General features: G+C 45.4%; 1 protein-coding gene across 4 annotated transcripts in view; it reads left to right on the forward strand.

Moving 5' to 3' along the window:
- The window catches only part of LOC139373027 (collagen alpha-1(XVIII) chain-like), a 70,488-nt gene that overhangs the window by 27,019 nt on the left and 16,349 nt on the right, over nucleotides 1–27,120 (forward strand). The window contains exons 1-9 of one of the 4 annotated variants that reach the window (XM_071113014.1): nucleotides 6,306–7,777; nucleotides 20,131–20,678; nucleotides 23,820–23,900; nucleotides 24,041–24,094; nucleotides 24,232–24,307; nucleotides 24,920–24,976; nucleotides 25,552–25,694; nucleotides 25,861–25,878; nucleotides 25,985–26,191. In XM_071113014.1, coding sequence (XP_070969115.1) covers nucleotides 6,475–7,777; nucleotides 20,131–20,678; nucleotides 23,820–23,900; nucleotides 24,041–24,094; nucleotides 24,232–24,307; nucleotides 24,920–24,976; nucleotides 25,552–25,694; nucleotides 25,861–25,878; nucleotides 25,985–26,191 — 2,487 coding nt within the window. In that variant the 5' untranslated portion in view covers nucleotides 6,306–6,474. Of the gene's footprint in view, nucleotides 1–6,305; nucleotides 7,778–20,130; nucleotides 20,679–23,819; nucleotides 23,901–24,040; nucleotides 24,095–24,231; nucleotides 24,308–24,919; nucleotides 24,977–25,551; nucleotides 25,695–25,860; nucleotides 25,879–25,984; nucleotides 26,192–27,120 lie in introns of those variants that run through there. The other 3 variants (XM_071113016.1, XM_071113017.1, XM_071113015.1) reach the window with 3 other exon arrangements.

Consider the following 27,120-nt stretch of genomic DNA (forward strand, 5'->3'; position numbering starts at 1 on the left):
AATATCCCAACCATTTTATGACAGTTAGTCCACCCATGTTGGGTTAATATAACACAAATGAGGAGACAAATGCATCACACCACAGACATGTGCATATTTCCCCTCTAGATCTCTTCTCTTTAACCATGTAGACCTCCTAGCTAGGCAGTGACAGTTATTTAACCATGTAGACACCTAGCTAGGCAATGTCAGTTCTTTCCCCATGTAGACCTCCTAGCTAGGCAGTGACAGTTCTTTCTCCATGTAGACCTCCTAGCTAGGCAGTGTCAGTTCTTTCCCCATGTAGACCTCCTAGCTTGGCAGTGTCAGTTCTTTCCCCATGTAGACTTCCTAGCTAGGCAGTGACAGTTCTTTAACCATGTAGACCTCCTAGCTAGGCAGTGTCAGTTCTTTCCCCATGTAGACCTCCTAGCTAGGCAGTGTCAGTTCTTTCTCCATGTAGACCCCTAGCTAGGCAGTGTCAGTTCTTTAACCATGTAGACCTCCTAGCTAGGCAGTGTCAGTTATTTCCCCATGTAGACCTCCTAGCTAGGCAGTGTCAGTTCTTTCTCCATGTAGACCCCATAGCTAGGCAGTGTCAGTTCTTTCCCCATGTAGACCTCCTAGCTTGGCAGTGTCAGTTCTTTCCTCATGTAGACACCCTAGCTAGGCAGTGACACTTATTTAACCATGTAGACCTCCTAGCTAGGCAGTGTCAGTTCTTTAACCATGTAGACCCCTTAGCTAGGCAGTGTCAGTTCTTTAACCATGTAGACCTCCTAGCTAGGCAGTGACACTTCTTTAACCATGTAGACCCCCTAGCTAGGCAGTGTCAGTTCTTTCTCCTCTCCATGTAGACCTCCTAGCTAGGCAGTGTCAGTTCTTTCTCCATGTAGACCTCCTAGCTAGGCAGTGTCAGTTCTTTAACCATGTAGACCTCCTAGCTAGGCAGTGGCACTTCTTTCTCCATGTAGACCTCCTAGCTAGGCAGTGACTCTTATTTAACCATGTAGACCTCCTAGCTAGGCAGTGTCAGTTCTTTCCCCATGTAGACACCTAGCTAGGCAGTGTCAGTTCTTTAACCATGTAGATTCCTAGCTAGGCAGTGACACTTCTTTCTCCATGTAGACCTCCTAGCTAGGCAGTGACTCTTATTTAACCATGTAGACCTCCTAGCTAGGCAGTGTCAGTTCTTTCCCCATGTAGACACCTAGCTAGGCAGTGACAGTTCTTTAACCATGTAGAAACCTAGCTAGGCAGTGACACTTCTTTAACCATGTAGACCCCCTAGCTAGGCAGTGACAGTTCTTTAACCATGTAGACCTCCTAGCTAGGCAGTGTCAGTTCTTTCTCCATGTAGACCTCCTAGCTAGGCAGTGACAGTTCTTTCTCCATGTAGACCTCCTAACTAGGCAGTGACAGTTCTTTAACCATGTAGACTCCTAGCTTGGCAGTGACAGTTCTTTAACCATGTAGAATCCTAGCTAGGCAGTGACAGTTCTTTAACCATGTAGACTCCTAGCTAGGCAGTGACACTTATTTAACCATGTAGACCCCTAGCTAGGCAGTGACACTTATTTAACCATGTAGACTCCTAGCTAGGCATTGACAGTTCTTTAACCATGTAGACCACTAGCTAGGCAGTGACACTTGTTTAACCATGTAGACCTCCTAGCTAGGCATTGACAGTTCTTTAACCATGTAGACCTCCTAGCTAGGCAGTGCCAGTTCTTTAACCATGTAGACTCCTAGCTAGGCAGTGCCAGTCTTCCTGTCTGATGAGGATGACCATCAGTCTCTCCATCCTGGTCTCAGTGGTCCCAGCTGTCCCTGTTACCAACCCACAGTGTCTTTGAGACAGGACCACCTGGTTGGCCCTGTGGTTATGTATCATGTTTCTCTCCCTTTGTTGTGTTTTGGCCAGTTTCACTATTCACACAGTACAAACACTCACATAGTCTTGACTGGACCGTTTCCCTCCATCTATGCATATGCATTCACACGTGACTATAGGTATACTCTTATGCATTCACACATTTTACTATAAGAATACTGTGTGTGTGTGTGTGTGTGTGTGTGTGTGTGTGTGTGTGTGTGCGCGTGTGTGTGCGTGTGTGTGTGTGTGTGTGTGTGTGTGTGTGTGTGTGTGTGTGTGTGTGTGTGTGTGTGTGTGTGTGTGTGTGTGTGTGTGTGTGTGTGTGAGTGAGAGAGTTACATATGCATGTGTGCCTAACCTGTCAAACGGTGTAGTGGTCTACCAGCTGCTTCTACGCATCACCTCTCACTACTCTTAGTCGCTGAACCATGATCCTCCAGTTTGTTTATTTACCCTTCTAATACCCCAGTCCAGGTCAGCATGCTTGGTAGACATGAAATGGGTTTGTACCATCAGGTCAGAGAATAGCACAGACAGGGAGGGAATAGAAGGGAGGGTATGGAGAATGTCTGTGGGAGGTTGTGGAATGCTCATAAAGTCATATTGATACATTGACTATAGATCTTCATTAGGAGTGCTTGTCTCTCTGCTCTCTATGTAAAGGGTGGGGTTTTAATCTACTGTGGACTGGGTATAGATTACTTGCAGGTATGAACAAGCAGCAAAGCACAACCAAACAATAATATTTTCTGTTGTCCAGTGCTACATTCTTAGAAAAAAAAGGTTCCAAAAGGGTTCTTCGGCTGTCCTCATAGGAAAACCCTTTTTGGTTCTAAGGAAAAACCTTTTTAGTTCCACTTAGAACCCTTTTGTGTCCCAAAAGGGTTCTGCCTGGAACTAAAAAGGGTTATTCCAAGGGCTCTCCTTATGGGGACAGCTGAAGAACCCTTTTAAGTTCTAGATAGCAAAAACAATTCTAAGAGTGCAGCAATGTTTTTATGTAGTTTACCCTTCTATCTGTGCCCTAGATACATAATAAAGCTGAATGTCACGGAAGATGTTTGGACTGTTTTTTTTATTGTTTTTATTTCACCTTTATTTAACCAGGTAGGCTAGTTGAGAACAGGTTCTCATTTACAATTGCGGCCTGGCCAAGGTGAAGCAAAGCAGTTCGACACATACAACACAGAGTTCACATGGAATAAACAAACATACAGTCTATAATACAGTAGGAAAAAAAGTGTGTATATATACAGTGTGTGCAAATGAGGTAAGATAAGGGAGGTAAGGCAATAAAATAGGCCATAGTGACGAGGTAATTACGATATAGTAATTCAACACAGGAGTGATAGATGTGCAGAAGATGAATGTGCAAGTAGAGATACTGGGGTGCAAAGGAGCAAAATAAATAAATAAATACAATATGGGAATGGGTTAGTTGGATGAGGAGTGTTAAGCATGTCCCAGTTTAGGTCACCTAGCAGCACAAGCTCTGAAGATAGATGGGGGGCAATCAATTCACATATGGTGTCCAGGGCACAGCTGGGGGTAGAGGGTGATCTATAGCAAGCGGAAACGGTGAGAGACTTGTTTCTGGAAAGGTGGATTTTTAGAAGTAGAAGCTCGAATTGTTTGGGCACAGACCTGGATAGCATGACAGAACTCTGCAGGCTATCTCTGCAGTAGATTGTCCCTCCGCCCCCTTTGGCAGTTCTATCTTGTCTGAAAATGTTATAGTTAGGGATGGACATTTCAGGGTTTTTGGTGGTCTTCCTAAGCCAGGATTCAGACACGGCTAGGACATCCGGGTTGGCAGAGTGTGCTAAGGCAGTGAATACAACAGACTTGGGGCGGCAGAGTAGCCTAGGGGTTAGAGTGTTGGTCTAGTAACCGAAAGGTTGCAAGTTCATATCCCTGAGCTGACAAGGTACAAATATGTTGTTCTGCCCCTGAACAGGCAGTTACAGGCAGAACCCACTGTTCCTAGGCCGTCATTGAAAATAAGAATTTGTTCTTAACTGACTTGCCTAGTAAAATTAAAATAAACGGTTACAGAAGTCAACAAATGAGAGCGCCTGGGGAATGGGAGTGGAGCTAGGCACTGCAGGGCCTGGATTAACCTCTTCATCACCAGAGGAGGAGTAGGATAAAGGTATGGCTAAAGGCTATAAGAACTGGTTGTCTAGTACGTTCGGAATAGAGAGTAAAAGGAGCAGGTTTCTGGGCGCGATAGAATAGATTCAAGGCATAATGTACAGACAAAGGTATGGTAGGATGTGAATACAGTGGAGGTAAACCTAGGCATAGGTTTAGAAAGATATTGTCTCTAGAAACATTGTCTTTAACCAGGTGATGTCACCGCATGTGTGGGAGGTGGAACTGAAGGGTTAGCTAAGGCATATTGAGCAGAGCTAGAGGCTCTACAGTGAAATAAGACAATAATCACTAACCAGAACCGCAATGGACAAGGCATTAGGGAGAGGCATGCGTAGCCTAGTGGTCATAGGGGTCCAGTGAGTAGTTAAGCTGGCTGGAGACACGGAGATACAGACAGGTAGCGGGCCGGGGACAGCAAGCTAGCAGAAGGGCCTTAGAGGTACTTCGCTACGGAAGAAGTCTGTTGTAGCCTCCTCGTGCAGTTCTATCGGCAGACCAGCGTAGGATTAGTAGGGTTCCGTGTAGTAAAGGTGCCCAGTCCAATTGGCAAAATAAGGAGGTTGTTGTGAGCAGGTTGTTGGGTAGCATCCAGCCATTTTAGCTGCTGTGACTTCATAAGGAAGGTATTCACTCCTCCGTTCCATGGGTGATTTACCCTGAGAGGAGAGGGTTACCTGGGCACCATGTCAACTCACAGAGGGAGGGAGAGAGCGAAGGTAGGGAGAGGGAGGGAGATAGGGAGAGGGAGAGGAGGGAGGGAGGTATGGCGAGGAGGGGGAGGGAGGGTGGAGAGAGAGACCACTTTGTTGTCCATCTTAGCTATGAATGAAGCTGAATTTTGTAAACGCTATTGTACAATTTGAATGTGGTTTACTGGTAAGTGGAATAGAACAGAACGATTGTATTATGCCAATCAGATTGAGAAACTTCTCTGGGCTTGCTTGTGAGCCAATAAATCAACTTATTTTTGACTGCATTGGAAATGAACAGTGTGTAAACCCAAGACTGGTGGAGAGGCCCATGCCACACTGGCAAGCCAGAAGAACACCCCTTTTATTACCATTTCAAACCAGTCCAACTGAACCAACTGAACCATAACAACCTACAGTTATCATTACACCAGTTAAAACCAGTCCAACTGAACCATAACAACCTACAGTTATCATCACACCAGTTCAAACCAGTCCAACTGAACCATAACAACCTACAGTAACCACATGCATATGTGTGTGTGTGTGTGTGTGTGTGTGTGTGTGTGTGTGTGTATGTGTGTGTGTGTAACCTTTCCAGCAGAATGAGATACCAGTGCTTCTCTAGGAGTCTATCAGTCATGTGGTTGGGGTGCATTAGGGGTGCATTAGGGGTTTAGGAGGGGTAGCAGGGTTGTGGGAGGTCTGTCTGTGTCAGGAGGAATGTGCAACAGCTGGATAGTGAAGGCGGACAGGGACAGGGGTGACGGGGTAACTGGGCATCAGGGGCACCCAGGACTGAGCCAGGCTGTGGGAACCATGGAGCGGGGAAATTACTGGACGTTTTTCTCAGATGAGGCAATGGGCTGGCCGTTAGGCCCCTGGGGGCCGAGAGCTTAAAACATCTATCAGATACGCTCCTCCTGAACCTCTCCGCTCTCAGCTGTTCTCCCTCATTTTCTTCATCCTTCGCTCTGTCTCATTTGGTCACAAACTCACTCACTGACACAGCTGTAAAATAATGAATGACCTCAAAGGTATGGCCAGTTATGTCGTATATTTTTACAAGAGCTGTGAGTAGATTATGGAGTTCACCAACCTATTCACATTTGTAATGGTAGAGATACTATATGAACCCAGTGAATGGGTCTCCCTCCCTCCCTCTCTCTCTCTCTCTCTCTCTGTCTCTCTCTGTCTCTCTCTGTGTGTGGTGTGGTGTGTCTTCTGTCTGTGTGTGTGTGTCAGTGTGCATGTTCTCTTCATTGAGGACTGTGTGTATGAGGGGGACCCACTCATCAACCTAGCAACAGGAGGGAGGGGCCAGAATGTGAGGGAGAAATTCATATTTAGCAATGAAGCCCCTCTCCAGCACAGTAACCCCGCCTCCTCATGTGTGTGTGTGTGTGTGTGTGTGTGTGTGTGTGTGTGTGTGTGTGTGTGTGTGTGTGTGTGTGTGTGTGTGTGTGTGTGTGTGTGTGTGTGTGTGTGTGTGTGTGTGTGTGTGTGTGTGTGTGTGTGTGTGTGATTCTGCAGTGGACTGGCGCATGGAGTGAAACAGTGAGCAGTGCTAGAGGGAGGGTCAGTGTGTGTGTGCATGCTAACAGTGTGCCTTATGGACAGAGGGGGCTTGAGTGACTGTTGACTAGCCGGTTAGTAGGTGGAGGAACAGTAAGAACACAGACAGAACTCCGTGCTTGTTGGATCCAGTGTTTGTTGTGGAATCTATACTCTCAGACAAGGAGGTTCTGGGTGACGGTGGGTTGAAGGAGCGGGATGTCTAAGATGACGTTGTGGTTGGGCCTTCTCCTGGCTCTCAGCGCAGGTCATCTGGATGCTTGGTTCTGGAACAAGGACCCTGATCCTACTACCCAAGCCCCAACGAAGGCTCCGCCACTTGGCAAGGCAGGAGGACAGCCCAAGAGAGGTGAGGAGAACCTGGCAGGGGTTGGGGCAGAAATCATCAACGTGGCTGATGGGATCCGTAAGTTTGTGCAGACGTGGGACGCGACCCCAACCACTTGGACTGACGGTGGAGTGGCGAGCCCTACCACACAGACGGTTAATAAGGAGGAGTCTGGGTCTGGGGAAGGATCTGGGTCTGGGTCTAAGGAAGGATCTGGGTCTGGGGAAGGATCTGGGTCTGGGTCTAAGGAAGGATCTGGGTCTGGGGAAGGATCTGGGTCTGGGTCTAAGGAAGGATCTGCATCTGGGGAAGGATCTGGGTCTGGGTCTAAGGAAGGATCTGGGTCTGGGGAAGGATCTGGGTCTGGGTCTAAGGAAGGATCTGGGTCTGGGGAAGGATCTGGGTCTGGGTCTAAGGAAGGATCTGGGTCTGGGGAAGGATCTGGGTCTGGGTCTAAGGAAGGATCTGGGTCTGGGGAAGGATATGGGTCTGGGTCTAAGGAAGGATCTGGGTCTGGGTCTGGGTCTAAGGAAGGATCTGGGTCTGGGTCTGAGATGGGTTCAGGATCAGGGTCTGGTTCAGCGTCTGGTGTAGGGTCTGGGTTTGGATCGGGGGTTGAGTCTGGTGTAGGTTCAGGGACCGGCTCGGGTTCGGGGTCAGGGCTTGGAGAAAGGGAAAGCTTGGTTCTCCCCACTAACCTAACAGATGACCTCACAGGGGTTGAGGGGGTGAAACAGGGCGAACCAAAGACCAACCTCTCTGACATCACTTCTCATGACCACAATGGAACCTGCCACCTCGTGTCCTCTGATTGGCCGATCTGCATATCAAGGGGGTCGAAGCATTTCTCGCTGCCCAACTTCCTGAACCACACCTCTGTGGAGGAGGTTGGCGTGGCCCTGAGAGAGTGGGCGTGGCTGGCCAAGGCGGGGTGCCACCATGGAGCCGAATGGTTCCTCTGCCTCCTCCTCGTGCCCAGGTGCCCGCTGCCTGGCCAGGTGCTCGACAAGGTTCCCCTGCTGCCCTGCTGCAGCTTCTGCCAAGTCCTGCAAGACAGCTGCTGGCCAGCCCTGGATGACGGGCGACTTCCTGTAGAGTGTAATTTGCTGCCCGACAGGGATCAGGAGGCGGGGTTGCGGTGTCCGCCATGCGTGTCAGTTAGTCATCGGAAAGGTAAAACCGCGGGTTAGAATGTATCCTGTTTGGAGATACATTTTGAATCCGGTTGTCTGGTCAGCTGTGTGTGTGTGTGTGTGTGTGTGTGTGTGTGTGTGTGTGTGTGTGTGTGTGTGTGTGTGTGTGTGTGTGTGTGTGTGTGTGTGTGTGTGTGTGTGTGTGTGTGTGTGTGTGTGTGTGTGTGGGCTTGTGCACGTGTGTTTAACACACCTTTGTGACGCAGCATAGACACGCGTTATCCTTCAAAATGCTTGTGTGGACTTTCAGTCAGGGACTGCTGATGATTGTACCTTGTTTTGGGGTCAATCATACTCCACTGCACGTGCTCAGAAGTGTGACATGAACACAAGCATGACTGACCGGCACTATAGACCACCAACCTGGGACCATTTGCATGTTGTGTATGAATGTTAACGTTAATAATAATGTTTTGTCTGCGTAGAGTGGAGACAACCCATGAAATATACATGAAGCATGAGACAAAATCATGCCACAGCATGTTGTTTTCAGACAGTGGAAAATACATGTCCTGCATTCTTCCCAATACAGCATTTATGAGTATTCAGATATGCTCGTACCGAACCCACAAAGGAACAGGAAGACTTCTATAAGCTCTACCTGGGCTTTAGCTCAGCAGGCTATGACAGGTCAATAAATCATTCCCTGCTGAGTATGCATGGGAGAATTGATTGTCTGAGTTCAGAGTCACAGCACATTAAACGCATCAAGCCATATTTATCACACAGCTGTTTTCCCGTGGGGATTTGTAAGTGCTCAGGTTTCTTAGCATGTTATTGAAAATGTTTTTCATTGTCCGTGTTAACTTTACTTTTACCAAGTAGGGTAGGAGTTTAGATAAAGTTGAAATGTTATCATAAACCATAGTCCTATAAAATAGGGGTTAGGCTGTAAAGCCACTATTTTTGGAAGGCTCATTTAAAAGAAATGCATAGCAGTGTACCAGTATATAGATATGTCACTGTTTTCCTTTAGTTGTAATACATGACAGAATAGGTCAATATGAGACAGGATAGAAAGACTGTTTCCTTATATTGGCTGTACTCATTTCATCATAGTTTGCACTCGTCGTGTTTTTGCCCGACAAGATAAATTACTTCAGAACATGTTCATTTGGTGCTTCAGTTTGCCAAGCAAAGCAGTGGAACAGCACGTGCTTGTCAGCATGTCGTTCTCTTCTGGGATGCATTCCTAGACTTGTACATACACACTGAATCAAACACACACACACACACGCACACACGCACACACACACACACGCACACACGCACACACACACACATGCACACACACACACACACACACACACACACACACACACACACACACACACACACACACACACACACACACACACACACACACACACACACACACACACACAGTGCACTCTTTCCTTTGTTTACTTGAGTTCACTTGTCATTTGAGATGGGAGTTTAAATGGAAAGTCCCTGTTTTGTTGTGGAGTTGATGTTAGTCTGTTTTATGGGGACTGTCCCTTAGGCCTCTCTACCACTGTTGTGCCTTTTTCTATTCCAGTATCCTGTTTTACTGAGTTCACTAAGTTTGTCCTATCAGCATGAGAGGTGGAGATGGATGAAGGGATGCATGGGTTGATGGGTAGGCTGATGATGGGCCTATAGGTAGAAGGATGGAAACAAACTATTACAAACAGCCATCTTAAGATTTGACTCAACTATCTGGCTGAAGAGGGTCAACCATCTTGTCTCTGTCAATCTACAAAGCATTTTCACGCCACTATCTATCTGTACCATTGGAATTTGGCTTGGTGGGCGACAATCAATCCGACCCTTATCGAGATTCGAGATTCGCCATCTTTATATTACATAGCCTCCATACTGCATTCTAGTATTTCTGGGACTCAATCAATGTCTGAAATCAGTGAGCATGAGGATTGGAGTGAAGAATGTTTCTAGGAGGAGTGAATGATGCCTTCTCAGCAGAGCAGACTACTGCAGTCTGAACAATGGTTTCATCTCATCCACACTGGTGCTGTTATGGACAGTATGGGGTGCGTGGCTGGGGGTGGTAGATTCATGGACAATGATCTGCTCTGGGGAAGAGTGTTGCGATTCTGCCCTCTGGTTTGGGAGAAAGGGTGAGGGTGTCCTTGCGTGCCCCCTTCCAAGAAGGAGCTGTCTGATTCGGGCCAGACCGGGGCACTGAATCTCCACGAGGGGTCATGGGTCTCACCCACATTTTTACACAGTCTTTCAGTAACGGTCGAAATGAGTCAATGAAACGTCCAGTCATCCATGTGAAGAAGAGTAAAGAGAAAAACAAAGAGAAAGAGAGAGTCGTTTGTGTCGGGGATTTACCAGTTCATTACATGTGAAGGTTCACGTTGGTTCACTGGGAAACAAGTGGGTGGTGTAGCATGCTTGTTGCCCGCATTGATGTTATCATGCAGTGGATCATGTTTCGTAATAAACAAGTGTTGATGTTTGTAATATCTGTTATTTAAATGGATGTTATAGGTATGTAGGTAGCAAAACCCTTGCTCTACAGTATACCAACCCAAATCACTGCAGACAGTTGAATTCCCAGAGGATTCCAAGTATGGGCAAAATCTCTGAAAGATGGGCCCTTGCCAGAGAAAACCTACCTGCTGTGGCGCCAAATGTTATGTTATGTTATGTGTGACCAATCCAACCATTAGCTTGAATAGCAGAATGGGGCTGATTTTCAGCAAATTGAGCCAATGTACAAGGTTGGATTTAGTGATGTCATCTCTGTGGAGTGCTCTGCTTTCTTGTTTCCTGTTCCACCATCAGTCATCTTTAACTGACCATACCCGGGGTTTGGTCAAATATGGATTAAGGGCTGACCTGGGAACAGTGGAAATGCCATAGATGTCACAGCTGTGTTGCCTCACTCTGAAGTGTTAACTGATGGGCTTTCAGTTCTGGCACTGCTCCCCTTTCTGTAGCTCTCCGGGTCCAGTTGGTCTGGTCCTCTGGGATGTGTCACAGCTGGAGAGGTTGGACCATTCAGACTTTCTAACAGGGGGGTCCTTGGAGAGGATGGAAAGTGGCGTTAGATACTCTATATCTCAAACACCAGCTGACATCTGTCTGTTTCTGGTACAGTAAGATCAGTGTCTCACATTAAAGCCTGTTCCAATTGTCTTTGATGGGCTTGTCACCACCTCTAACAAGCATTGCAAGTTAGCACCAATAAACAATGATGATGGTTTCACTTTTGGCTACGTACATTTATTTTATTAAATTTTTTACCCCTTTTTCTCCCCAATTTCGTGGTATCCAATTGGTAGTTACAGTCTTGTCCCATTGCTGCAACTCCCGTACGAACTCGGGAGAGGTGAAGGTCATGAGCCGTGCGTCCTCTGAAACACAACCGTGCCAAGGGTTGCTTCTTGACACAATGACTGCTCAACCCGGAAGCCAGCCGCACCAATGTGTCGGAGGAAACACCGTGCACCTGGCGACCGTGTCAGCGTGCACTGTGCCCGACCCGCCACAGGAGTCGCTAGTGCGCGATGGGGCAAGGACATACCTGCCGGCCAAACCCTCCCCTAACCCGAACGACACTGGGCCAATTGTGCACCGGCCCATGGGTCTCCCGGTCTCGGCCGGCTGCGACAGAACCTGGACTCTAACCAGGATCTCTAGTGACACAGCTAGCACTGCGATGCAGTGCCTTAGACCACTGCGCCTCTCGGGAGGCCACCGGCTACTTACATTATTGTAATTAAAGTACATTCTTGTGTCCGTACAGTAGTTTTTGGCACTGTCATCTTGGAACCTGGACGTTTAAACAAACAGTTGTTTGGTGTACGGCCTCTGGGTCTCTCTGATGCATCATTGAATTAGGGAAATTGTTTTCTGTTGCTCTTTGCACATAGTGAGTAGGCCTTCTGATTTTCCCAAACAATTACTTATTACAGTTTTCAGACGAAGAGAACAGCACCATTGCTTCAGCGCGGTCTCGAGGCAATGAAGCATTTTACAGCGAAGTAGCATTCTGTTAACTTTTTTATTGTTCACTGTGACATACCTAAGTTTATTTAAAACAGAGTGAAACTCAGACGTGAGGTAACTAGATGGATTGTAGTTGAGTCAATGTTTGGGTTGTGGGACATTTTATGTACGCCCTCTTGGCTTGTTTTAAGAGGAAGCTCTTTGCTAGGATAACAGAAGTGAAGAGGAGAGGATGAAGATAGGATAGAGAGGCGAGGGGATAAAATAACGTTATACAGTACATACGGAAAGTATTCAGGCCCCTTGACTTTTTCCATATTTTGTCACATTACAGACTTATTCTGAAATGGATTACATTATTTTTTCCCCTCATCAATCTATACATATTACCCCATAATCACAATGCAAAAACAGTTTTTTTTATTTACATAAGTATTCAGACCCTTTGCTATGAGATTCAAAAATGGAGCTCAGGTGCATTCTGTTTCCATTGATCATCCTTGAGATGTTTCTACAACTTGATTGGAGTCCACCTGTGCTAAATTAAATTGATTTTACATGATTTGGAAAGGCACACACCTGCCTATATAAGGTCCCACAGTTGACAGTGCATGTCAGAGCCAAAACCAAGCCATGAGGTCAAATGAGTTGTCCGTAGAGCTCCGAGGCAGGATTGTGTCGAGGCACAGATCTAAGGAAGGTTACCAAAACATTTCTGCAGCAATGAAGGTCCTCAAGAACACAGTGGCCTCCATCATTCTGAGCAATCGGAGGAGAAGGGCGTTGGTCAGGGAGGTGACAAAGAACCCAAACCCAAACAAGATTCTCTGGTCTGATGAAACCAAGATTAAACTCTTTGGCCTAAATGCCAAGCGTCATGTCTGGAGGAAACCTGGCACCATCCCTACGGTGAAGCATGGGGGTAGCAGCATCATGCTGTGGGGATATTTTTCAGTGGCAGGGACTGGGAGACTAGTCAGGATCGAGGGAAAGATGAACAGAGCAAAGTACAGAGTGCTCAGGACCTCAGACTGGGACGAAGGTTCACCTTCCAGAAGGACAACGATCCTAAGCACACAGCCAAGACAACGCAGAAGTGTTTTCGGGTTTTCTCAGAATGTCCTTGAGTGGCCCAGCCAGAGTCCGGACTTGAACCCGATCAAACATCTCTGGAGAGACCTGAAAATAGAGGTGCAGCGACGCTCCCCATCCAATCTGACAGAGCTTGAGGGGATCTTAAGAGGAAAATGGGAGAAACTCCCCAAATACAGGTGTGCCAAACTTGTAGCGTCATACCCAAGAAGACTTGAGGCTGTAATTGAGTAAAGGGTATGATACTTACGTAAAACGTCCTATTTTGTTTATTTTTAATACATTTGCAAAAATATCTAAACCTTTTTTTGCTAAGTCATTATGGGGTATTGTGTGTAGATTGATAAGGGAAACATTTTTTTAAATCAATTTTAGAATAAGGCTGTAACGTAACAAAATGTTGAAAAAGTCAAGGGGTCTGAATACTTTCTGAATGCACTGTATATACAGCTAAATATATCAAATTTCAACACTGACATAAATGTAACTGTTTCTTTTATTCACTAAGGAAGATTGATTCATTCTCAGTGTAATGTGTTGTTATGGATATGAATGACTGCAGGTTGGTGTATGTATTCATTGGCAAGGAGGGTTTTTGAAGCTACAAGATTTCTCACGGTTTTTCTAGATTGTATTCGTATAGTGCTTTCAATCATGTCTAAAAGTATTTCATACCGTAACTCACCCTCATCCACTAGCACCTACCTGGGTGATACAACATGGCAGCCATTTTGTGCTTCACTGAAACCACCCACCACACATCAGCTTAGTCATGGTCTGAGAGCCAGTCGTTAGGCCTCGTCCCAAGCCACTTCAGCATGTTTAGACTGGCAGGCCTGTTGTGCTGGCCTCTGGGCCCAGACGCTGGGTACTGTACTTAACAAGCTTATTGGATTCCCACATGGTCCATTTTCACATGCACAGACACACACACACACACACACACACACACACACACACACACACACACACACACACACACACTCACATGCATAGACACACACACTCACATGCATAGACACACACACACTCACATGCATAGACACACACACACACACACACACACACACACACACACACACACACACACACACACACACACACACACACACACACTCACATGCATAGACACACACACACTCACATGCATAGACACACACACACACACACACACACACACGCACACGCACACGCACACACACACACACACACACACACTCACATGCATAGACACACACACACACACACACACATGCATAGACACACACACACACACACACACATACACACTCACATGCATAGACAGACACACACACACACACACAGACACACAAACAAACACACACGCACACACACACACATATCCTTGTTTTGGGTTCTTTAGTTTGTGCATGACATTCTATGGTCAGTGCATGCATTGAGGCCACTCACTTCACAAAATGATGCTTCCATGTTATTCCAAATATGGAAGCTCATGATATTTCCGGTGACATACAGAGATCAGGGTTCATACAGTGCATTCAGTTTTCAGACCCCTTCACTTTTTCCACATTGCAGTCTTATTCTAAAATTGATTAAATTGTTTATTTTCCTCATCAATCTACACACAATACCCCATAATGACAAAGCAATTACAGGTTTTTAGATTTTTTTGCAAATTTAAAATGGGCACTGTAGGCCATGGATTTCCCAATCTGGGGGAGATGGGAATATATTCCCTATTGGGATGGGACATCAGCAGTACGTAATTGACAGGATATTCCCTTAATCTATATCTGACTGGGAATCCCTGGAACGCTGTAAGGTTCCCTATTACTGCAGTGCTGTGGAACGTCTCTGAGCGTTGCCAGGATAGCGTGAAGGATCAGACCAGTGTGGAGAATCATGGAATCATGTCAGATTGGGAACAGGGAAGGGAAGCTGCCTGCCTGGCCAGCCACCCTGGTCCCAAGTGGCTCAGCTGCTAAATGACTGAAATGAAATGTGATCCTGGGATGTGGTTGTGGTGTTCCCACGTTCTCCTCTGTCAACACGACATATGCCTGCATGGGACTCCCCATTCAATGCAGTGCAACTCAGTCCCAGTTGATTTTGTATATTGCAGTACAAGTGAGTGAGTCGATGGATTCTCTGTTATGACATCCATGTTGGTAAACATGGCTGGTATGTAACTGACAATACTTTCTGACAGCTATAGTGAATACATTCCAAACTCCTCTTTTGTTCTGCCTCTCTTATCTAACTTTTTCATTGTCGTTCCTTGTTATGTTTGGTAGACAGAAATCAGTTACTCCCTGAGGCTCTTTTGTGACTCGGGTTAGTGTTGAGTTAGTGTCTGCGGTAGTGTTGGTTTAGTGTCTGCGGTAGTGTTGGTTTAGTGTCTGCGGTAGTGTTGGGTTAGTGTCTGCGGTAGTGTTGGGTTAGTGTCTGCAGTAGTGTTGGGGTAGGGTTGGGTTAGTGTCTGCGGTAGTGTTGGTTAGTGTCTGCGGTAGTGTTGGTTAGTGTCTGCAGTAGTGTCTGTGGTAGTGTTGGGTTAGTGTCTGCGGTAGTGTTGGGTTAGTGTCTGCGGTAGTGTCTGCAGTAGTGTCTGTGGTAGTGTTGGGTTAGTGTCTGCGGTAGTGTTGGGTTAGTGTCTGCGGTAGTGTTGGGTTAGTGTCTGCGGTAGTGTTGGGTTAGTGTCTGCGGTAGTGTTGGGTTAGTGTCTGTGGTAGTGTTGGGTTAGTGTCTGCGGTAGTGTTGGGTTAGTGTCTGTGGTAGTGTTGGGTTATTGTCTGTGGTAGTGTTGGGTTAGTGTCTGCGGTAGTGTCTGCGGTAGTGTTGGGTTAGTGTCTGCGGTAGTGCTGGGTTAGTGCCTGCGATAGTGTTGGGTTAGTGTCTGCGGTAGTGTTGGTTAGTGTCTGCGGTAGTGTCTGCGGTAGTGCTGGGTTAGTGCCTGCGATAGTGTTAGGTTAGTGTCTGTGGTAGTATTGGTTAGTGTCTGTGGTAGTGCTGAGTTAGTGCCTGCAGTAGTGCTGGGTTAGTGTCTGCGGTAGTGTTGGGTTAGTGACTGTGGTAGTGTTGGGGTAGTGTCTGCGGTAGTGTTGGTTAGTGTCTGCGGTAGTGTTGGTTAGTGTCTGCGGTAGTGTTGGGTTAGTGTCTGCGGTACTGTTGGGTTAGTGTCTGTGGTAGTGTTGGGTTAGTGTCTGCGGTAGTGTTGGGTTAGTGTCTGCGGTAGTGTTGGGTTAGTGTCTGCGGTACTGTTGGGTTAGTGTTGGGTTAGTGTCTGCGGTAGTGTCTGCGGTAGTGTTGGGTTAGTGTCTGCGGTAGTGTCTGCGGTAGTGTTGGGTTAGTGTCTGCGGTAGTGTCTGCGGTAGTGTTGGTTTAGTGTCTGCGGTAGTGTCTGCGGTAGTGTTGGGTTAGTGTCTGCGGTAGTGTTGGGTTAGTGTCTGTGGTAGTGTTGGGTTAGTGTCTGCGGTAGTGTTGGGTTAGTATCTGCGGTAGTGCTGCGTTAGTATCTGTGGTAGTGTTGGGTTAGTGTCTGCGGTAGTGTTTGGTTAGTGGCTGCGGTAGTGTTGGGTTAGTATCTACGGTAGTGTTTGGTTAGTGTTGGGCTAACCGGGCCACAGCTGTGACTGCCCTAGCGCCCTGTCAGATGGACCAATAACAGGTGCATCCGATGAGAAGCTGCCTCCCCCTCGCCCTCTCTGCCTCCCACTAATTGGCTGAAATCCCACAGGATCTTCAGCTAAGCTTCGGTTAACTTGCAGGTTTAGAATGTAGATAGCATAACAGCAGTGTCCAGTGAGACCCTAGCTGGCTTAGCAATATGGTGTGGGAGTGAGTACAGACTGTACAGACTATGTGGTGTTGCTGTGTTAGTGTGTGGAAACATATGTTTGGGATTAGTCCAAAAAGTGTTGAGTCTCTTGTTCCAATTCCTTTTAGGATGTAGTACAATAGTCCTTCTGTATTGGTTGCTGTCCAAGGGCTGCACCCAAGTAGTATCCAATAGTCAAATAAATGCCGTTCACACAAGTCACAACTGGAAGTAAGATACTAATATGAGACATGATGCATTTTAAAATGTAGGCTTACTCACCTGAAAGGGCATTTATAGATTTAGCCCGTGGTAACTTGTAGAATAGACACTGGCTAGAATGCGATTTTAACCAATCAGCATTCAGGATTTAGACCCACCCGTTGTATAATCTTAGAATCCTGAATGCTGATTGGCTGACAGCTGCGGTATATCCGTGGTGTATCAGACCCTATACCATAAGTGTTACTGTTTTAATTACATTGGTAACCCATTTATAATAGCAAAAAGGCACCTAGGGGGTTTGTGGTATATGGCCCATATACCACACCCCCTCGTGCATTATTGCTTAAGTATGATATAATATTGCACTTACTTATGAATGCCACTTTTGGCCATTGAGAAGTTAGATCCCTTTTAGGATACAACATTAGCTATTGGAATAACTCCTCATGGTTCAGTCTAGATCCTCTGAGACTTAATGACTGTGTTACAGAGTCCACTTCCCCGGTTTAAGTTTACATCACTGGAGGGATAGGAAATCTCAAGTATCTCTGGTTCGTGTGACATTCACATTGTACAGTGTGGGCTTTTCTGAAAACATCTGTCATAAATCTACTCTGACAGTTCACCCATGAGAGGATGTCTGTCTGTCCAGTGTTTAGTTCCCTAGAGGTGCTATTTCATGTGAATGTGATGGTTAGTCTCATGTAATTTCCTCATTTCCCTCTAGGCTATTTGAGTCCATGGGAACTGGATTACAGTCAGACGTTTTTCCATGCTAAAACAGCCCAAGTTCATTTGACACAGTCTTTGCCTGCTGAACCCCAACACTCTCTTCATAAAGCCTTATTTTTGCTTTTATTTGACATCTACTACCTACCTTGGTCAGTCAGGCTTACTGCTGCGCTTGAAAGATAATGTGAGCATCATCACATATCATTTTTTGTTGTTGAAACGATGTGGAAACAACGTTGATTCAACCAGTTTTTGCCCAGTGGCTATGTTGTTTACTCCACTGCACATGTATGTCTATGGCCTGAGGCACTCATCCTGGCTAAGTCACTTGGTGAAGCACAGCACACCAATCAAGGCATGATGCTTTCTAATCTGCTACTGCACTGTGCCCTTGTACCCTTCGGTAACCTCATGTCAATGATAATGTACTCTGTGTATGCTTACTCTATGCCCTTAACAACTGACTCAGGATCAGTTTGGCTGTTCAGCTGAGGGTTAAGTTTGGGGGTATGGTAAAGGAAGATGGTACAAGCTTAGAAAAAAAGGAGCTGTCTAGAAGCTAAAATGATTATTCGGCTGTCCCCATAGTAGAAGAACCCTTTTTGATTCCAGGTAGAACTAGGGTTGCAAAGCTACCAGTAGTTTACCAAAGTTACCGGAATCTTCAGTCCTTTTTGGTAATTAACAGAAAATATGTGTCAATCTATCATAACTTTGGTCATTGATACTTGAATAACTTTTACAAAATGTATTCATACAGTATATAGGATTATGTATTTAAATATCTGTGTCCATATTGGCCACAGGTTTCTAGTATACAGACCATCTGGTTCAGGAGAAAATAGACTAAATAATGAAACTGCAACTCGTACAACTATTGACTTTTTTCACAACTGCCACCAGTTTGACACTGAAACATTGTCAACCAATTTATAGTAAAATAAAATAAATAGATATATATTTCATGCTGTAACCCTCATATAAAACACCAATGATATTCACTAAGTTGATGGTTTATATTTTGGATAATGTTTTGCAGCTTTTATATTCAATGTTTTATTTGAAAATCATCTTATTTAATTATTTAATACACTGTATGTTACATGTGGTAAGGTCACACCAGGTCACACTACATGTCGACTAGATCTGAAAGAAGCCCTGGGCACTTCATGTAGTCTCGTCTGAAAGAAGCCCTGGGCACTTCATGTAGACTAGATCTGAAAGAAGCCCTGGGCACTTCATGTAGACTAGATCTGAAAGAAGCCCTGGGCACTTCACGTAGACTAGATCTGAAAGAAGCCCTGGGCACTTCATGTAGTCTCGTCTGAAAGAAGCCCTGGGCACTTCATGTAGACTAGATCTGAAAGAAGCCCTGGGCACTTCATGTAGTCTCGTCTGAAAGAAGCCCTGGGCACTACATGTCGACTAGATCTGAAAGAAGCCCTGGGCACTTCATGTAGACTAGATCTGAAAGAAGCCCTGGGCACTTCATGTAGTCTCGTCTGAAAGAAGCCCTGGGCACTACATGTCGACTAGATCTGAAAGAAGCCCTGGGCACTTCATGTAGACTAGATCTGAAAGAAGCCCTGGGCACTTCATGTAGACTAGATCTGAAAGAAGCCCTGGGCACTTCATGTAGACTAGATCTGAAAGAAGCCCTGGGCACTTTATGTAGACTAGTCTGAAAGAAGCCCTGGGCACTTCATGTAGACTAGATCTGAAATAAGCCCTGGGCACTTCATGTAGACTAGATCTGAAATAAGCCCTGGGCACTTCACGTAGACTAGATCTGAAAGAAGCCCTGGGCACTTCATGTAGACTAGATCTGAAAGAAGCCCTGGGCACTTCATGTAGACTAGATCTGAAAGAAGCCCTGGGCACTTCATGTAGACTAGATCTGAAAGAAGCCCTGGGCACTTCATGTAGACTAGATCTGAAAGAAGCCCTGGGCACTTCATGCAGACTAGATCTGAAAGAAGCCCTGGGCACTTCATGTAGACTAGATCTGAAAGAAGCCCTGGGCACTTCATGCAGACTAGATCTGAAAGAAGCCCTGGGCACTTCATGCAGACTAGATCTGAAAGAAGCCCTGGGCACTTCATGTAGTCTCGTCTGAAAGAAGCCCTGGGCACTTCATGTAGACTAGATCTGAAAGAAGCCCTGGGCACTTCATGTAGACTAGATCTGAAAGAAGCCCTGGGCACTTCATGTAGACTAGATCTGAAAGAAGCCCTGGGCACTTCATGTAGTCTCGTCTGAAAGAAGCCCTGGGCACTTCATGTAGACTAGATCTGAAAGAAGCCCTGGGCACTTCATGTAGACTAGTCTGAAAGAATTGGACAAATCAGAATGCAAGGTGACATTTTTATTATACTGCTATCCAATGTTTTCAGATCTACACAGTGCCCTGGGACCTAAGTAAGGGCTAGTGCTTTGTTTCTGAACTGGGACAATGGGACTCCTGTACTGTAAGCGCTGACTTCGTGTGTGTAACCTCACCTCCTGTCCTGTCTCCTCCCCTTCAGCAGAGAGTGGTGTGACTCTACTGCAGCTGATCGGAGACCTGCCTCCTGATGATTCCCAGGCCGGTCCGGGGGGGAAACCCGCCTACTACTTCGGAGGGCAGGATGGGCTGACTGCTGCAGGACAGCCGGCCCTGGCCCACCTCCCCAACCCCTTCTACAGAGACTTCTCCCTGGTCTTCCAAATCCTCCCCTCCAGCCCCGGGGTCCTCTTCTCCATCACAGACGCCTCCCAGAAGTTCATGTACGTGGGGGTGAAGCTGAGCGCCCCGGACGCTGACGGCAGGAATCAGAAGATTCTGTTCTACTACACAGAGCCCGACTCGGAGGCCTCGTACCTGGCCGCTAGTTTCACCGTGCCCTCCCTGGACCTAGTCTCCTGGACCAAGTTCTCTCTGTCCGTGTTCAACGACCAGGTGACCTTCTTCATGGGGTGCGACGCCTCTGGGAAGACGGTGAAGTTGGAGCGCTCGCCGGATGACATGGAGCTGGACAGGGGGGCGGGCATCTTCGTGGGTCAGGCGGGAGGCGCGGACCCTGACAGGTTCGAGGTACAGTATGGATTGCCAACCACACCTCTAATGCTGACCTGACCACACATATTTACCTCAAACTTTATTGTTCTCTCATGTAAAACATATTTATTGTTCCCTCATGTAAAACATCTATATTGTTCCCTCATGTAAAACATCTTTATTGTTCTCTCATGTAAAACATCTTTATTGTTCCCTCATGTAAAACATCTTTATTGTTCCCTCATGTAAAACATCTTTATTGTTCTCTCATGTAAAACATCTTTATTGTTCTGTCATGTAAAACATCTTTATTGTTCTCTCATGTAAAACATTTTTATTGTTCTCTCATGTAAAACATCTTTATTGTTCTCTCATGTAAAACATCTTTATTGTTCCCTCATGTAAAACATCTTTATTGTTCTCTCATGTAAAACATCTTTATTGTTCCCTCATGTAAAACATCTTTATTGTTCCCTCATGTAAAACATCTTTATTGTTCTCTCATGTAAAACATCTTTATTGTTCCCTCATGTAAAACATCTTTATTGTTCCCTCATGTAAAACATCTTTATTGTTCCCTCATGTAAAACATCTTTATTGTTCTCTTATGTAAAACATCTTTATTGTTCCCTCATGTAAAACATCTTTATTGTTCCCTCATGTAAAACATCTTTATTGTTCTCTCATGTAAAACATCTTTATTGTTCTCTCGTGTAAAACATCTTTATTGTTCTCTCATGTAAAACATCTTTATTGTTCTCTCATGTAAAACATCTTTATTGTTCTCTCATGTAAAACATCTTTATTGTTCCCTCATGTAAAACATCTTTATTGTTCCCTCATGTAAAACATCTTTATTGTTCCCTCATGTAAAACATCTTTATTGTTCTCTCATGTAAAACATCTTTATTGTTCTCTCATGTAAAACATCTTTATTGTTCCCTCATGTAAAACATCTTTATTGTTCCCTCATGTAAAACATCTTTATTGTTCCCTCATGTAAAACATCTTTATTGTTCTCTCATGTAAAACATCTTTATTGTTCTCTCATGTAAAACATCTTTATTGTTCCCTCATGTAAAACATCTTTATTGTTCTCTCATGTAAAACATCTTTATTGTTCCCTCATGTAAAACATATTTATTGTTATCTTATGTAAAACATCTTTATTGTTCCCTCATGTAAAACATCTTTATTGTTCCCTCATGTAAAACATCTTTATTGTTCCCTCATGTAAAACATCTTTATTGTTATCTCATGTAAAACATCTTTATTGTTCTCTCATGTAAAACATCTTTATTGTTCCCTCATGTAAAACATCTTTATTGTTCTCTCATGTAAAACATCTTTATTGTTCTCTCATGTAAAACATCTTTATTGTTCTCTCATGTAAAACATCTTTATTGTTCTCTCATGTAAAACATCTTTATTGTTCTCTCATGTAAAACATCTTTATTGTTCCCTCATGTAAAACATCTTTATTGTTCCCTCATGTAAAACATCTTTATTGTTCTCTCATGTAAAACATCTTTATTGTTCTCTCATGTAAAACATCTTTATTGTTCTCTTATGTAAAACATCTTTATTGTTCTCTCATGTAAAACATCTTTATTGTTCCCTCATGTAAAACATCTTTATTGTTCTCTCATGTAAAACATCTTTATTGTTCTCTCATGTAAAACATCTTTATTGTTCTCTCATGTAAAACATCTTTATTGTTCTCTTATGTAAAACATCTTTATTGTTCTCTCATGTAAAACATCTTTATTGTTCTCTCATGTAAAACATCTTTATTGTTCTCTCATGTTAAACATCTTTATTGTTCTCTTATGTAAAACATCTTTATTGTTCTCTCATGTAAAACATCTTTATTGTTCTCTTATGTAAAACATCTTTATTGTTCTCTTATGTAAAACATCTTTATTGTTCTCTTATGTAAAACATCTTTATTGTTCTCTCATGTAAAACATTGGTATGTATAACTCTTCCTCTAAAGTCTCTGTCGTTCTGCACCCCCACCCTCAACCCTCGCTCTGGTGTCAAACCCCATGTGACCATCACATGTGTTTAGACGGGTCAGTGACTATGCTGAGGGGTCAAAGTTGAAAGGCCAGACGTCAGGCCAGGTCAGCAAATAGATTTACTAGAGGGAGGAGGGGTTAGTAGTGCTGTGTTAGTGAGATGTGACTGGCTGTCTGGCTTTCCTGTTGCCAGTGACACATACCTGACTGAGATTCCTGAGGGAGCGATTAGTGAGGGATTTACCCCCAAACAACGTGAGGGTTTAGGTTTCATCTCACTCACACCTGCTGTTCTTAACAGACAGTGTGTTGAAACATGCATTCTCATAGTCTAACTCTATCAGGCCCCTGGGAGAGATGTAGAACCCTGTCATTCTCATAGTCTAACTCTATCAGGCCCCTGGGAGAAATGTAGAACCCTGTCATTCTCATAGTCTAACTCTATCAGGCCCCTGGGAGAGATTTAGAACCCTGTCATTCTCACAGTCTAACTCTATCAGGAACCTGGGAGAGATGTAGAACCCTGTCATTCTCACAGTCTAACTCTATCAGGAACCTGGGAGAGATGTAGAACCCTGTCATTCTCATAGTCTAACTCTATCAGGCCCCTGGGAGAGATTTAGAACCCTGTCATTCTCATAGTCTAACTCTATCAGGCCCCTGGGAGAGATTTAGAACCCTGTCATTCTCATAGTCTAACTCTATCAGGCCCCTGGGAGAGATTTAGAACCCTGTCATTCTCACAGTCTAACTCTATCAGGCCCCTGGGAGAGATGTAGAACCCTGTCATTCTCATAGTCTAACTCTATCAGGCCCCTGGGAGAGATTTAGAACCCTGTCATTCTCATAGTCTAACTCTATCAGGCCCCTGGGAGAGATTTAGAACCCTGTCATTCTCATAGTCTAACTCTATCAGGCCCCTGGGAGAGATTTAGAACCCTGTCTGTTGTTTCAGCAAGACTCTGTCTGTTCTGAGTTAGTAAGGCCACGGTCAGTCAGACACATCCTCTTTACATTTGATTGTATATTAATGGCTTTGATCCTGACTAGCATCATTAAATTCATACTGCACCAATGGCTATACAGTATCTCCTTTTTCACAGCCATCATTGTGTTTGTCTGTGTATCTGTGTGTGTGTCTGTGCGTGTTGTGCAGGGGGCGATCGCTGAGCTGAACGTGGTGGGTAACCCTCGAGCAGCTGAGTTACTCTGTGAAGACGATGATGACTCAGACGCTGTGAGTGATTAGACTGTAGAACCAGACACAGTTTAGTAGGAATATGATATGATTCATGTCAACTAACGTTTTCTCAAATGCCTTGACTTGTCTCTATTTGTCTTGCTGTCTCTCTCTCTCTTTCTCTGTCTCTCTCTCAGGCCTCAGGTGACTTTGGCAGTGGGGATGGGGACAGAAGAGAGACCGGCAAAACTGTAAAGGAATCTTCTTTATCCTATGTTGTCCTGTTAATCTATTCTGTGATGTGTAAATAGAAGGAAGGATTTACTGTGAAAGTATTGGATCAGGGTCTGTCTGTCCTGTCTAACCTTCCTCTCCTCCCTCCTGTCAGACCACACCTCCATCTCTCCGACCGGTGCCAGAGCCCCCTCTGACATCATCAGTGAGCGACAGGCTCTCAGAGACAGGTCAGTGGGCTGAGCCGAACAATGATGACATCATCTGTAAAGTTATCCACTAAAATATTACTTAGGTTTATTGAAAATGCGCATATAATAGTGAACCAACCAAGCTATATTTAGAGTAACTGCAGTGCTAACAAAAACTGTTGATGTAAAAATTGTGAAACTATCTGTCAGGGAAATATGTACCTAGTGTAATACCACACTACTTGAGAACCTTGTTGCTCGTTACATACAGTATGCTGGGATATACAGCACACTAGCACCTTCTAGTGGAGAAGGTAGACATTACCTTTAATTTTCCTTCAAAAGTGGCTGATTGGAAAGGAAAAGGAATGGGGGATACCTAGTCAGTTGTACGACTGAATGTATTCAACTGAAATGTATCTTCCCCATTTAACCCCTCTGAGGGGGGGGGGGGGGGCTGCCTTAGTCGACATCCACGTCATCGGTGCCTGGGGAACAGTGGGTTAACTACCTTGCTCAGGGGCAGAACGATAGATTTTTCGGTTACTGGCCCAACGCTCCTACCCGCCAGGGGAATGTTGATCATTGTTAGCGTTTTCTAGTGTACGAACTAGGCATGCAGGTAAGTGTGTTTGTGTTGATTGACTGTAGGTGACAGGAATCATCAGACCTCAGTAGAGTCCAGACCAGGGTCAGGAGGTCAACCAGGTAGGTCACTGGAAACTTTGTCTGTCTGTCCGTCCGTCTGTCTGTCGGGCTATTTCATAAACACTCTCCAATGAGGTCCAGTGGAGTTCCCTGACAACCAGTCCCTGATTTCAGGACAGTATACCCTTACCACTCCATGTCAGAGTTCAGGGAAGCTTCACTGGACTAGGTTGATGAGATCTCATCATGCCCCCAGCATGTCCTGTCTGCATGGAACTCTGTGGAGTAGGTTGGCATGGAACTGTGTGGAGAAGGTTGGCATGAAACTGTGGAATAGATTGGCATGGAACTCTGTGGAATAGATTGGCATATAACTCTGTGGAATAGTTTGGCATGGAACTCTGTGGAATAGTTTGGCATGGAACTCTGTGGAGCAGGTTGGCATGGAACTCTGTGGAAGGGGAGGACAAAGGTAGTAGGACGCTAACTGAGGATAGAGGATGCTAGTGAAAGTGATGATGACAGCAACATTCATGCCGATGATGACCACGATGTTACTTCTGGCGTCTGTTCTAACACCCACCTCTCCCTCTCTTTGTCTCTCCCTCTCTCTGTGTCTCTCTGTGTGTCGTCAGGCCCTACTGGTTCTAACGGACTGAAGGGGGACAGAGGGGAGAAGGGCAGTCCAGGGGACAGAGGTCCCGCCGGGCCAAAGGGAGACTCGGGGTCTTTCTCCAGCTCTGCCTCTTCATCAGGCGGAGGAGAACGTGGAGAAAAGGTACTGCATGCTGCCTGGCACAGTACTGCGTGTTATACACCCCCTATAACTGATGACCCCCATAGCTGATTACATCTGATTCAGACAGACCACATACATGCCTCTGAGACACATGTAATAGTTCCAACATTATTTACGACTTGTCTTTGTCTCCTTTTCCTTTCAGGGAGACAAAGGCTTGAAGGTGCGTTTTGACTTTGTCCTTCCCAGCTTCTTTTTATTTGACTTCATCTTAGCTAGTCATTGAAGTGATCAGATTAAATAGGTAGTTGATTGTTTTCTTCCCACAGGGCAGTTCTGGGTTCGGTTACCCAGGCTCCAAGGGGGACCGTGGCGTACCTGGTCCCCCTGGCCCTCCTGGCCCTGGGGGGCCAGCTGCCCAGGTTGTGAGGCTAGGGGACGGCTCTGTCGTGCAGCCAGTGGCCGGGCCAATGGGACCGATGGGGCCCCCAGGGGCCAAAGGACCAGCAGGACCCCAGGGACCAGAGGGAGAGGCGGTGAGTTGTACCATACCGTCTGACATACAGTGCATTCGGAAAGTATTCAGACTCTTTGACTTTTACCAAACGTTACAGCCTTATTCTAAAATGGATGAAATCGTTTTTTCCCCCTCAACCAACCTACAAACAATACCCAATAAAGACATAGCAAAAACAAGTTTTTCGACATTTTTGCACATGCATTAAAAATAAACAACTGAAATATCACATTTACATAAGTATTCAGACCCTTTACTCAGTACGTTGTTGAAGCACCTTTGGCAGGAATTACAGCCTCAAGTCTTCTTGGGTATGACGCTACAAGCTTGGCACAACTGGATTTGGGGAGTTTCTCCCATTTTTCTCTGCAGATCCTTGCAAGCTCTGTCAGGTTGTATGGGGAGCGTTGCAGCACAGCTATATTCAGGTCTCTCCAGAGATGTTAGATTGGGTTCAAGTCCGGGATCTGGCTGGGCCACTCAAAGATATTGAGACTTGTCCCGAAGCCACTCCTGCGTTGTCTTGGCTGTGTGCTTAGGGTTGTTGTCCTGTTGGAAGGTGAACCTTTGCCCCATTCTGAGGTCCTGAGTGCTCTGGAGCTGGTTTTCATCAACTATCTCTCTGTACTTTGCGCGTTCATCTTTGTATCGATCCATCCCTGCCGCTGAAAAACATCCCCACAGCATGATGCTGCTAACACCATGCTTCACCGTAGGGATGGTGCCAGGTTTCCTGCAGACATAACGCTTGGCATTCAGGCCAAAGAGTTCAATCTTGGTTTCATCAGACCAGATAATCTTGTTTCTCATGGTCTGATAATCTTTAGCGGGCTGTCATGTACTTTTTACTGAGGAGTGGCTTCCGTCTGGTCACTCTTCCATAAAGGCCTGATTGTTGGAGTGCTGCAGAGATTGTTGTCCTTCTGGAAGGTTCTCCCATCTCCGTCT

This window comes from Oncorhynchus clarkii, chromosome 18 (genome assembly GCF_045791955.1).
Source record: "Oncorhynchus clarkii lewisi isolate Uvic-CL-2024 chromosome 18, UVic_Ocla_1.0, whole genome shotgun sequence".
Classification (NCBI taxonomy): Eukaryota; Metazoa; Chordata; class Actinopteri; order Salmoniformes; family Salmonidae; genus Oncorhynchus; species Oncorhynchus clarkii.